At 47.5% G+C, this 13,477-nt stretch overlaps 1 protein-coding gene across 2 annotated transcripts in view; it reads left to right on the forward strand.

Moving 5' to 3' along the window:
• Positions 1 to 11,349, forward strand: part of LOC119964132 (di-N-acetylchitobiase-like) — a 48,708-nt gene extending 37,359 nt beyond the window's left edge. For both annotated transcript variants that reach the window (XM_038793433.1, XM_038793434.1), the window contains exons 6-7: positions 2,944 to 3,105; positions 10,177 to 11,349. In XM_038793433.1, the coding sequence (XP_038649361.1) occupies positions 2,944 to 3,105; positions 10,177 to 10,380 (366 nt within the window). In that variant the 3' untranslated portion in view covers positions 10,381 to 11,349. The remainder of the gene's footprint in view (positions 1 to 2,943; positions 3,106 to 10,176) is intronic.
• Positions 11,350 to 13,477: the final 2,128 nt, after the last annotated feature.

Below are 13,477 nucleotides of genomic sequence, written 5' to 3' on the forward strand. Positions count from 1 at the left end.
TTTTGGAACAGCCTGATGTTTTAGCCTTCTTCAGCCAGAGGGTGGTGAATCTGTGGAACTCTTTGCCGCAGAAGGCTGTGGAGGCCAAATCACTGAGTGTCTTTAAGGCAGAGATAGACAGGTTCTTGATTAATAAGGGGATCAGGGGTTATGGGGGGAAGGCAGGAGAATGGGGATCAGAAAAATATCAGCCATGATTGAATGGCGGAGCAGACTTGATGGGCCGAGTGGCCTACTTCTGCTCCTATGTCTTGAAACGGGCTGGATTAGCACACTGGGCTAAATCGCTGGCTTTTGAAGCAGACCAAGGCAGGCCAGCAGCGCGGGTTCAATTCCCGTACCAGCCTCCCCCAACAGGCACCGGAATGTGGCGACTAGGGGCTTTTCATAGTAACTTCACTTGAAGCCCACTTGTGACAATAAGCGATTTTCATTTCATTTTATTTCAGTTATCCACTAAGAAAATAAAGCCAACAGTTCCATGGTTTTAAACCAAAAAGATTTACTATAAAAAATCAGAAAAGTTAAGCAATCGATAATATCTGTTTCAGACTCTAACATTCAGGATTGGCAAGAGGAAAATATTAATTAACAGTAAACCTGTGACAGCACACAACACTATATGTGGTAAATAACAGGTGCGACTGAAATAGATTTCTCAAGAACACACCTAAGGTGACAGTGGACATGTTAAGTCACAAAATATTGGGCGGCACGGTGGCACAGTGGTTCCTCACAGCGCCGACGACCCGTATTCGATCCCAGCACCGGGTCACTGTCCGCGTGGAGGTTTGCACATTCTCCCAGTGTCTGCGTGGATCTCACCCCCCACAACCCAAAAAGATGTTCAGGGTGGGCGGATTGGCCAAGCTAAATTGCCCCTTAATTGGATTTTTTTTTTTAAAGTCTGCCTCCCTCAAGAGGGGATTTCAATTTTTCACTTTTGAAGATCTGGCCTTGGGAAGCCCTCAAAAAACCATTCCGACTCAGATGGCCTCAGCAACTGCTCATCTCCTGATGGTTCAGTCTCTTCTTCTAAGACTGTTATCCATGAAATTGACAAAGCTCCAGCCCCGCCTCCAATTACCAGCACACGTCCAGCTCCGTTGCAGACCGCTAGATTCACTAAACTTGCATTGTTTCTTAGATTCTCTGAACTCCAGGTTGCACCAGGGTGATGAAAGGCTCGGAGGGCTGGTTTGAGCCCAAGCTGGCTGGTGCAGAACACTCCAATAACCTGGAACCAGAGAAACTTGCAAGTTCCATCATCTTGGGGAACACACTGATAATATCACTGAGCTTACAACACAGAGGGTAAGGTTAATGCCTGGGCAAACGGGTTCAAATCACAGCATGGCAGCTGGTCGAGCATTGGTTCAAATAATAAATATGTGATATGAAGCTAATCTTGGCAATAGTGATCATAACACTATCACTGACTGTTACAAAAACCAATTCGGACCACAAAAGTGTTTTTAAGGAAGGAAATCTGCCAGCCTCACCTGATCTGGCCTGAATGTGACTCCTCTGAATTGGCCACTGAAATGGTCAAGCAAGTCATTCAGTCCGAGGTCTATTGGGAATGGGCAACAAACACTGGCCTTGTCAGTATTGGCCATATTCTATGAAAGAAAGAAAACAAAATAATATTCATTGCAACATAGCCTTTTCAGTGTTCACTGAACACTTCTAAACTAATTTAGCGGTAAATCCCAAAACAACCTGGACATATTTGCAATCTGTATAGACATCACTCTTCCAGCTTAGAAAGTGTGCCTGTTGATTGATGATGTTACCTTTCCAGCTGTTCACCTCTTTAGTCAACATGGTCCCAAGTATTTTAAGTATGATGGACTCCAAGCTGCGTTAGTCACTTTTTATAAAATCGCATAATCCCTACAGTGCAGTAGAAGGCCGTTCGGCCCATCGAGTCTACACTGATCCTCTGAAAGAGCACCAAACCTAGGCCCATACCCTCCCCGCCACCCCACCTGTCCTCATAACCCACTTAATGTTTCAACACCAAGGGGCAATTCAGCATGGCCATTCCAGCTAACATCTTTGGACTGTGGGAGGAAACCGGAACACCTGGAGGAAACTCACACAGAGACGGGGAGAACGTGCAAACTCCACGCTGTCACCCAAGGGTCCCTGGTACTGTGAGGCATCAGTGCTAATCACTGTGCCAACATAATGCTAATCCCTAAACTATTAACATGAATCATCAATAAGGTATTCATGAAAACTTGCTATCTGTGCTTACCTTATCCATGCTGTTCACTCTCTTGGTTCATGGGGACAGTTACTGAACTGCATTCTTCTAGACTGTAAATTGGAAGGTCTCAAAGCCTTTCTCAAAATTAATCTGTTCAGTGTGGAACCAAACAAACAACAGATGTGGAGCAGGCATCCAAATCCCTCCAGCCTAATCCTCATGCTTGAATTAGAGTTCACCGATTTGAATCTGAACCCGCACAGTTTCCGTTGCTCCATAACTCTTAACGCCCTGGAATTTAATTTAGTGGTAACACATTGGTTAGCACTGTTGCTTCACAGCTCCAGGGTCCCGGGTTTGATTCCCGGCTTGGGTCGCTGTCTGTGCGGAGTCTGCACGTTCTCCCTGTGTCTGCGTGGGTTTCCTCCGGGTGCTCCGGTTTCCTCCCACAAGTCCCGAAAGACATGCTGTTCGATAATTTGGACCTTCTGAATTCGCCCTCTGTGTGCCCGAACAGGCGCCGGAATGTGGCGACTAGGGGCTTTTCACAGTAATTACATTGCCGTGTTAACGTAAACCTACTTGTGACAATACAGATTTTTTTTTTGCTTAAATTTCCATCGCAACCTGTACATTTGGAGATCAGCCAGTCTCTTTCTACATTTCTGATGTTACCAGAATAACTATATCCACAATCATTATACTCTCATCCTTCTTGTATTTTTCAGCCTGGTCGATGTGAAATTACAAAGAAACCTTTTAAAGGAGCTCCTTGCAGTTCTCAAGTGGCGAAGCAGATTCCGTACAAAGAGGTCATGGAGCAGCTGCCCAAATCATTTACCGGCAGATACTGGGACGATAGTTACAAATCGCCATATTATGTCTATAAGGTAGGACGATCAGTCAAAGCACAATGCAGACCCGTGCATTCTAACATTGTTTGAAGGGAAACATTGCAATGTTTCATTGTTCTCCTCGTACAGAGTACAGAATATAGGGCAATGTGTGCGGTTGGACAATTGACAAAGAAATGGACATTGATAATCAAAACATCAAAACGAGTTCATTTTGCAGAAATATTTTGTATCGATAGGTGACTAGGTACATAGATGAGGGGAGTGAAGTTGATGCCGTCTATGTGGACTTCAGTAAGGCTTTTAACACGGTCTCGCATGGGAAACTGGTCAAGAAAGGAAGAGTCGATGGGACCAGGCAAATTGCATCCAAATTTGCCTCAGTGACAGGAGGTACAGGGTGATGGTCAAACTTTGTTTTTGTGACTGGAAGCCTGTGTCCAGTGGTGTTCCGCAGGGATCGGTGCTGGATCCCTTGCTATCCTTGATATAGGGGCTGGTTAGTTCACTAAGGGCTGGTTTAGCAGAGGGCGAAATCGCTGGCTTTTAAAGCAGACCAAGCAGGCCAGCAGCACGGTTCGATTCCCGTACCAGCCTCCCCGGACAGGCGCCGGAATGTGGCGACTAGGGGGCTTTTCACAGTGACTTCATTGAAGCCTACTCGTGACAATAAGTGATTTTCATTTCATTTCATTATTTGTAGCGTACATTAATGATCTAGATGTGAATGTGGGCGGGATGATCGGTAAGTTTATAGAGGATACAAAAATTGGTGGTGTGGTAAATAGTGAGAAGGAAAGCCTTAGATTACAGGACAATATGGACGGGCCGGTTAGATGGGCAGAACAGTGGCAAATGGAATTTAAACCTGAAAAGTGTGAGGTAATACATTTTGGGAGGACTAACAGGGCAAAGGAGGCCACAATGAACAGCAGCACCCGCAGAAGTACAGAGGATCTGAGAACCCTTGGTGTACAGGTCCACGGATCCCTGAAGGCAACAGTAGGCAGGTAAGGTGGTTAAGGAGGCTTATGTGATGCTTGCCTTTATTAACCATGGCATGGAATATAAGAGCAGGGAGGTTCTGATTGAACAAAAGCTGAAAATGATGGAAAATCTCAGCAGGTCTGACAGTATCCGTGGAGTGAGATGGAGCTACCGGACGCGAGTATGGCCGTGGCGTGCTTAAGCAAGAGCGCGATCCGGTCGTTACATTGTGGGAGAGCCCAAAAATGAGAATTGCGCTGGGTGCCGATCAGTTTGCGATCTAACTGGTCCGTTCCCGTTGGCGGGATCCCACTGTATCATGGCATAAAACCAATAATCACCCACTTAAGGCCAATCTCCATGCAATTGCCAGGAGCGGCTCCCTCTGAACGGCCTGCAGTAATCCAACGGCCTGCCCAACAAGTGGTCACGTGGGCACCGATTGGTACTGCTTTTTTAAAATGTGAAGCTGGCAGAAGGGCAGCTGCGGGGAGCCGAAGAGATGCGTAGCCACCTTCACCTACAGTCAAAGAGGCTGGGGGCACTGGGGTTGCGGCCAGTGCTCGGAGGGGGGTGGGTGAGCTGCTGGGGGGGGGGGCCCGCCTCAGTTGCGGTGAGCCACCATTGGGGGGGGGGGGGGGAAGAGGTTGCGGAGGAGAGGACTGGCCACCCATGGTCTCGGCTGGGGGTGGGGGGGGGGGGGGGGGGTGGGGGGTGGTGGGGGTGAGTGTCACAGTGCCCGCGAGTCCACCATGCCAACCCCTGGACCGTGGTCCTGTTCCCAGGGAAACCCCCAGCCAGCCTGCCCCACCGGCCACCCATAGCTCCCACTGCCCGTGGAGGCCTTGGGCACTCGGCTGAAGAACAAAGAACAAAGAAAAGTACAGCACAGGCCCTTCGGCCCTCCAAGCCTGCGCCGACCATGCTGCCCGTCTAAACTAAAATCTTCTACACTTCCTGGGTCCGTATCCCTCTATTCCCATCCTATTCATGTATTTGTCAAGATGCCCCTTAAATGTCACTATCGTCCCTGCTTCCACCCCCTCCTCCGGCAGCGAGTTCCAGGCACCCACTACCCTCTGTGTAAAAAAAAGTGCCTAATACATCTCCTCTAAATCTTGCCCCTCGCACCTTAAACCTATGCCCCCTAGTAATTGGCCCCTCTACCCTGGGAAAAAGTCTCTGACTATCCACTCTGTCTATGCCGCTCATAATTTTGTAGACCTCTATCAGGTCTCCCAAAACCTCCTTCATTCCAGTGAGAACAAAGTTTATTCAACCTCTCCTCATAGCTAATGCCCTCCATACCAGGCAACATCCTGGTAAATCTCTTCTGCACCCTCTCTAAAGCCTCCACATCCTTCTGGTAGTGTGGCGACCAGAATTGAACATTATACTCCAAGTGTGGCCAAACTAAGGTTCTATACAGCTGCAACATGACTTGCCAATTCTTATACTCAATGCCCCGGCCAATGAAGGCAAGCATGCCGTATGCCTTCTTGACTACCTTTTCCACTTGTGTTGTCCCTTTCAGTGACCTGTGGACCTGTACACCAAAATCTCTCTGACTGTCAATAGGCTTGAGGGTTCTACCATTCACTGTATATTCCTTACCTCTATTAGACATTCCAAAATGCATTACCTTACATTTGTCCAGATTAAACTCCATCTGCCATCTCGCTGCCCAAGTCTCCAAATAATCTAAATCCTGCTGTATGCTCCGACAGTCTTCATCGCTATCCGCAATTCCACCAACCGTTGTGTCGTCCGCAAACTTACTAATCAGACCAGTTACATTTTCCTCCAAATCATTTATATATACTACGTACAGCAAAGGTCCCAGCACTGATCCCTGTGGAACACCACCAGTCACAGCCCTCCAATCAGAAAAGCACCCTTCCATTGCTACTCTCTGCCTTCTATGAACTAGCCAGTTCTGTATCCATCTTGCCAGCTCACCTCTGATCCCGTGTGACTTCACCTCTTGAACCAGTCTGCTATAAGGGACCTTGTCAAAGGCCTTACTGAAGTCCATATAGACAACATCCACTGCCCTCCCTGTATCAATCTGTGACCTCCTCGAAAAACTCTATCAAGTTAGTGAGACACGGCCTCCCCTTCACAAAACAGTGCTGCCTCTCGCAAATACGTCCATTTGCTTCCAAATGCGAGCAAATCCTGCCTCAAAGAATTCTCTCCAGTAATTTCCCTACCACTGACGTAAGGCTCACCGGCCTGTAGTTCCCTGAATTATCCTTGCTACCCTTCTTAAACAAAGGAACAACATTGGCTATTCTCCAGTCCTCCGGGACATACCTGAAGACAGTGAGGATCCAAAGTATTCTGTCAAGGCCTCAGCAATTTCCTTTCTTGCCTCCTTCAGTATTCTGGGGTAGATCCCATCCGGCCCTGGGGACGTAATATTTTTCAAGACGCCCAACACCTCATCTTTTTGGATCTCAATGTGATCCAGGCTATCTACACACCCTTCTCCAGACTCAACATCCACCGGGGGCATCTCCACGACCAGCGGGTGGGTAGGTGCACCAGGGAGGGGACCTGTGTCCGGTCCAGATGACGTTGCATGCAGGCGTCTGAGGTACAGGGTGTGGATTCCTGTGACCAGAAGCCCCCCCTGTGCCGGGGGTGTGTGGGCAGGACTTGTCGAAGGCAGGGGGTGAGGGGGTGGGAGAGATGTGGGAGGTGGTGCTGCTGGCAGGCCAGGTGGCAGAGGCTCGAGGCTCGAGGTGCAGAGGCTCGAGGCGATGACCCATGTGCAGAACCCCACTAGCAGGCCAGGGAGGGGCACAGAGGGGCAGGCAGGCCCAATGTGTGCAGGCTTTGCTGATCTTTAGAAGAAATGACAGTGTGCGGCACCTGTGCCATGCCCTCACGGTCTTGCCACGATATGGAGGAGGTGATTCCCGCTCCTGATGGCCATCATGGTTGACGCAGCCCTGAAGTTCTACACCTCAGTGTCATTCCATGGCTCGAGCGGAAACTTATGTGGTATCTCACAAGCCGCAGCCCACAAGTGCATCCATGAAGACCCAGGTCTCCTGTTTGCCGGGAGGCGAACTATATAAACTTTAACATGGAACAGGCCCAACAAAATGCCCGTGCAGCAGGATTCTCCACTATTGATGGGATGCCCGAAGATCCAGAGGTAATAGATGGCACGCATGTCACCTTGCGTGCCCTGGGCCATCTGGGAGTGCACTATGTCAACAGGGAGGGGAGTGTGCACGACAGCTACATTCTGGGGCAGTCGGACATCCTCGGGTTTTTCGAGGATCACTCCAGGATGGTCAGTTGGCACTTGGGGGCTAAGGAGTACCCTTTAGGACCTAGCTAGTCTGGAGACTGGAGATCGATGTAGAGACCCGATATAATTGGGCCCATGTGGCCACCTGATCTGTGATTGAGTAGTGCATCGTACGCCTCAAAATACCATTCTAATGCCTCCACTGCTCTGGTGGTGCCCTGCCGTACACACACCCCCAGAGGGTTGTGCGCTTTCTGGTGGTCTGCTGTGTTCTCCACTGCCGAGCAGCGCAGCGGAGCGACGTGCTGGAAGTATTCAATGAATGGCCTGACACTGGGAAGTTGCGGGGAACAAAGGGACCTTAGAGTATTTATCCATAGATCTCTGAAGGCAGAAGGGCAGGTTAATAGGGTGGTGAAAAAGGCACGTGGGACACTTGCCTTTATGAATCGAGGCATAATTACAAAAGCAGGGAGGTCATGTTGAAGTTGTATAGAACTTTGATGAGGCCACTGTTGGAGTTTTGTGTGCTGTAATAATAATAATGATCTTCATTAGTGTCGCAAGTAGGCTTGCATTAACACTGCAATGAAATTACTGTGAAAAGCCCCTAATCGCCACATTCCGGCGCCTGTTCGGGTACACAGAGGGAGAATTCAGAATGTCCAAATTGCCTAACAGCACATCTTTCGGGACTTGTGGGAGGAAACCGGAGCACCCGGAGGAAACCCACGCAGACACAGGGAGAACGTGCAGACTCCGCACAGACAGTGACCTAGCTGGGAATCGAACCTGGGACCCTGGTGCAGTGAAGCGACAGTGCTAACCACTGTGCTACCATGCCACCCATAAGTTGCCACATTATAGGAAGCATATGATTGTGCTGGGGGGAAAGGGTGGGGGGGGCGGGTGGGGGGGGGGGGCAGAGGTGATTCACCGGGGTATTGCCTGGGATGGAACATTTAAGTTATAAAGAGTTATGAAGCGAGGTTGGATAGGCTGGGGTTGTTTTCTCTGCAGCAGAGAAGACTGAGGGGGCGACCTGATCAAGACGTACAAGATTATGAGGGGTATGGACAGGGTGGATAAGGAGCAGCTGTTCCCCTTCGTTGAAGGCTCAGTTACAAGAGGACATAAGTTCAAAGTGAGGGACAGGAGGTTCAGGGGGGATTTGAAGCAATACATTTTTTACCCAGAGACGGTCTGGAATATGCAGGCAAATGGGATTAGGTAGGCAGGTCAGGTGGCTTTTGTGCGTGGGTTTGACCTCAATGGCCCGAAGTGCCTCTTCTGCACTGTATTATTCCGCCATTCTGTCAGAGATGGGGTGGATAGGAAGGAACTTTCCCCCTTAGCGGAGTGGTCAATAACCCTGGAGCATAGATTTAAGATAAGGGGCAGGAAATTTAGGGAGGAATTGAAGAAAAACCTTTTCACCCAGAGGGTGGTTGGACTCTGACTGCCTGAAAGGGTGGTTGAGGCAGAAACCCTCGCAACATTTAAGAAATATTTAGATGGGCACTTGAAGCACCACAGCATCCGGACCGAGTGCTGGAAAATGGGATTAGAAGACTTGAAGACCGCACAGACATGCTGGACTGAAGAGCCTCTTTCTGTGCTATAAAACTCTATGACTCTCTATATCACTGTCCAATTATCTGAACAATATTATACGCGGTTTGTGGGAGCTTACTGTGTCCAAATTTCCTGCTGAGTTTCACATGTCACCCCGTAACAGTTCATTGGCTGTCCAACACTTTGGAATGCTTGCATGCTCTTCAAAATTGTGATAAAATTGCAAGTTTTGAAAGAGCAACAGAGCAAATAGTCACTCCTCATAGTGACAAATCCGCTTGTAAACATGTGCCATGCGGGCATGTTTCACAGCTTCCAGATGAGTTCATTGCTTTGGGTGATGTAAATGATTTTTGATTTTGATTTGATTTGATTTATTGTCACATGTACCGAAGTACAGTGAAAAGTATCTTTCTGCGGCCGAGGGAACGTACACAGTACGTACATAGTAGACAAAAGAATAATCACAGAGAACATTGACAAATGGTACATCGACAAAACAGTGATTGGTTATAGTGCAGAACAAAGGGCCAAACAAAGCAAATACATGAGCAAGAGCAGCATAGGGCGTCGTGAATAGTGTTCTTACAGGGAACAGATCAGTCCGAGGGGGAGTCGTTGAGGAGTCTTGGAGCTGTGGGGAAGAAGCTGTTCCTCTGTCTGGATGTGCGGGTCTTCAGACTTCTGTACCTTCTGCCTGATGGAAGGGTCTGGAAGAAGGCAATGCCTGGGTGGGAGGGGTCTCTGATAATGCTGTCTGCCTTCCTGAGGCAGTGGGAGGTGTAGACAGAATCAATGTGGGGGTGGCAAGCTTGTGTGATGCGTTGGATGAACGGTCTCAACTATTTTAACAGCATCACTAACCAACTAAATTATTTATAACCTATTCCTCGGTCTAATCACCAAGTGAATACTTCTATTGCCAGTGCTCATTTTAGTTATTTAAAGAATTAAAATTGTTATGCGTTCATATTCGAGGTCCTGTGATCTCGATGAAGGATCAGTAATGAGAATTTTCTGAAACATAATTTATTTTGTCCTTGTCAAGTGTCAATGGAATGAGGCAACTTGCAGATCACAGCAGCACAGGGAAGATTGCCGTGGTTGCCATAATCTATAATAACTGGGGTTTAGAACAATCTAACACTTATATCTGTCACCTAAACCTGTCCTCTTAATACAAGCTGAATGTATTTTAAATACTGATAATTGTAAATATTATGTCTAAGATCCTGCATTGGTCCTAACATCATTCCTCTCTGTGCAAATCTCTCTGGCAGGATGGATCGTCGTACCACGAGGTCTGGTATGATGACCCAGAGAGCCTTTCACTAAAGGCAACGATCATGAAGAAATTAAAACTCCGTGGTATAAGTGCGTGGTTTGGAAATAGCTTAAACCACAGCTTCAATCCAATAGCAGCAATGCAAACTGAAGGCATGTGGAATGCTCTGTGCCCGATTAGAAGAAAATGGAGAGTTTGAAACATTAATCTTCGCATTCGTAGATTAATTTGTTTTGCTCTTGACAAAATACACCAAACCTGTATCAATTCTCACCATGCTTACTGATAGATCTGACGCAACATCATTAAATTCTTGTAATTGAGGTTTTCTGTTGGGAAATAATTCAATTTTACATTTGTGCAGTCTGTTTATTTGAATCATAGAATCCCTACATTGCAGAAGGAGACCATTCAGCCCATCGGGTCTGCACCGACCCTTCAAAAGAGCACTCTGCCCAGGTCTATTCCCCTGCCTTATCACTGAAACCTCACCTAACCGGTACAACCCTCGACTCTAAGGGGAAATGTACCATGGCCAATCCACCTAACCTGCATATCTTTGGACTGTGGGATGAAACTGGAACTCCCGGAGGAAGCTCATGCAGCCACAGGGAGAACGTGCAGACTCTACACATGTCTTCCTATGCAGGTCCCTGGCGCTGTGAGGCAGCATTGTTGACCACTGTGCAACTGGATTTTATTTTGCTGAAGCTATTATTTTAAGAACATAAGAACTTGGAGCAGGAGTGGGCCATCTAGCCCCTCGAGCCTGCTCCGCCATTCAGTAAGATCATGGCCGATCTTTTTGTGGACTCAGCTCCACTTTCCCGCCCTTAATTCCTTCACTGTTCAAAAATCTATCTTTCCCGAAAAGACGTTCAATTAGGTAGCCACCACTGTTTCACTGGGCGGCGAATTCCACAGATTTACAACCCTTTAGTTGAAGAGGTACCTCCTCAGTTCAGTCCTAAATCTGCTCCCTCTTATTTTGACGCTATGTCTTATTTTTAACTCAGTGAACCCATTAATTTTCAATTTCTTCCATTATAGAACAGTAAATAGTCCCCTCTCCTCACTGCTCGCATTGGAAGATCTCATACTGGAAAATGATAACTGTTTGAAATTTTAATCTTCATAAAAGATTTTTAATTGCCCCTCGGAAGGCAGTTTGAATTGGCAGTTTGAATTTTTTTGTGAATTTGTATTAAACAAAATAAACGACAGATTCCAAAGTAACTGTTTGTCTTGTTGTTCAAGGAAAGTGGAAATTGTGTCCATAAGACATAGAAGCAGAATTAGGCCATTCGGCCCATTGAGTCGGTTCGGCCATTCAATCATGGCTGATATGTTTCTCATCCCCATTCTCCTGCCTTCTCCCCATTGATGGAACCATCAATTCAGCGAACACGTGTAGTTGGATCTGAACAGAGGCTTTAATACACTTACAATAGAGCCAGCCTATTCGTCGTTGAACTTCAGGTGAAATGGCAGGCTGGCTCTAAGGCACTGATCTTTATACATCGGTCCCAGGGGGAGGAGTCCTGGGCCGAGGCAAGGGAGGAGCCCAGTACAAACTCTCGCGTACTCCCAGAGCGACTCCCCCTGGTGGTCGGATAGTGCAACTGCACTTACAATGGGTAGATAACGAACAGAGATTCATAGATTCATAGAACAGTACAGCACAGAACAGGCCCTTCGGCCCTCAATGTTGTGCCGAGCCATGATCACCCTACTCAAACCCACGTATCCACCCTATACCCGTAACCCAACAACCCCCCCCCCTTAACCTTATTTTTATTAGGACACTACGGGCAATTTATCACGGCCAATCCACCTAACCCGCACATCTTTGGACTGTGGGAGGAAACCGGAGCACCCGGAGGAAACCCACGCACACAGGGGGAGGACGTGCAGACTCCACACAGACAGTGACCCAGCCGGGAATCGAACCTGGGACCCTGGAGCTGTGAAGCATTTATGCTAACCACCATGCTACCCTGCTGCCCCTGCTACCCTGCTGCCCCTATGAATCTATGAATCCCTGGTCTTGTATTCTAGCCCTCTTGACATGAATGCTAACATTGCATTTGCCTTCCTAACTGCCGACTGAACCTGCACGTTAACCTTAAGAGAATCATGAACAAGGACTCCCAAGTCCCTTTGTGCTTCTTATTTCCTAAACATTTCCCCATTTAGAAAATAGTCTATTCCTAAATTCCCCCTTCCAAAATGCATAACCTCACACTTTTCCACATTGTATTCCATCTGCTACTTCATTGCCCACTCTCCTAGCTTGTCCAAATCCTTTGCAGCCCCCTTGCTTCCTCAATACTACCTGTCCCGCTACAGATTTTTGTATCATCTGCAAACTTAGCAACAGTGCCTTCAGTTCCTTTCTCCAGGTCATTATGTATATTATGAAAAGTTGAGGTCCCAGCACAGACCCCTGAGGCATACCACTAGTCACCGGCTGCCATCCTGAAAAAGACCCCTTTATCCCCATTCTCTGCCTTCTGCCAGTCAGTCAATCCTCTATCTATGACAGGATCTTACCCTTAACACCATGGGCTGTTAATTTATTTAACAATCTCCTATGCGGCACTTTGTCAAAGGCCTTCTGGAAATCTAAATAAATCACGTCCACTGGTTCTCCTTTGTCTAACTTCCTTGTTACTAACAGATTTGTCAGACATGACCTCCCTTTGACAAAGCCTTGCTGACTCAGTCCTATTTTACCAAGCACTTCCAAGTACTCCGCGATCTCATCTTTAATAACGGACTCTAAAATCTTACCAATGACCGAAGTCAGGCTAACCCAGCCTATAATTTCCCGTAATCTGCCGCCCTCCCTTCTTAAACAAGGGTGTTACATTAGCCACTTTCCAGTCTTCGAAGGCCCTCCCTACCTCCAGTGATTCCTGAAAGATCATCACCAATGCCTCCATAATCTCCTCAACTATGTCTTTTAGAACCCTGGGGTGTTGTCCATCTGGTCCAGGTGACTTATCCACCTTCAGGCCTTTCAGTTTCCCCAGAACCTTCTTCTTAGTAATGGTCACTGCACTCACCTCTGCCCCCTGGTTCTCCTGGAGCTCGGCCATCCCACTGATATCTTCCACCGTGAAGACTGACGCAAAGTAACTATTCAGTTCATCTGCCATTTCTTTGTTTCCTATTATTACTTCTCCAGACACGTTTTCTAGTGGTCCAATGTCTATTTTTGCCTCTCTCTTACCTTTTATATATTGAAGAAACTCTTCCTTTATATTACTAGCTAGCTTGCACTCATCCTTCAT

The sequence above is a fragment of the Scyliorhinus canicula genome, chromosome 4, assembly GCF_902713615.1.
Source record: "Scyliorhinus canicula chromosome 4, sScyCan1.1, whole genome shotgun sequence".
Classification (NCBI taxonomy): Eukaryota; Metazoa; Chordata; class Chondrichthyes; order Carcharhiniformes; family Scyliorhinidae; genus Scyliorhinus; species Scyliorhinus canicula.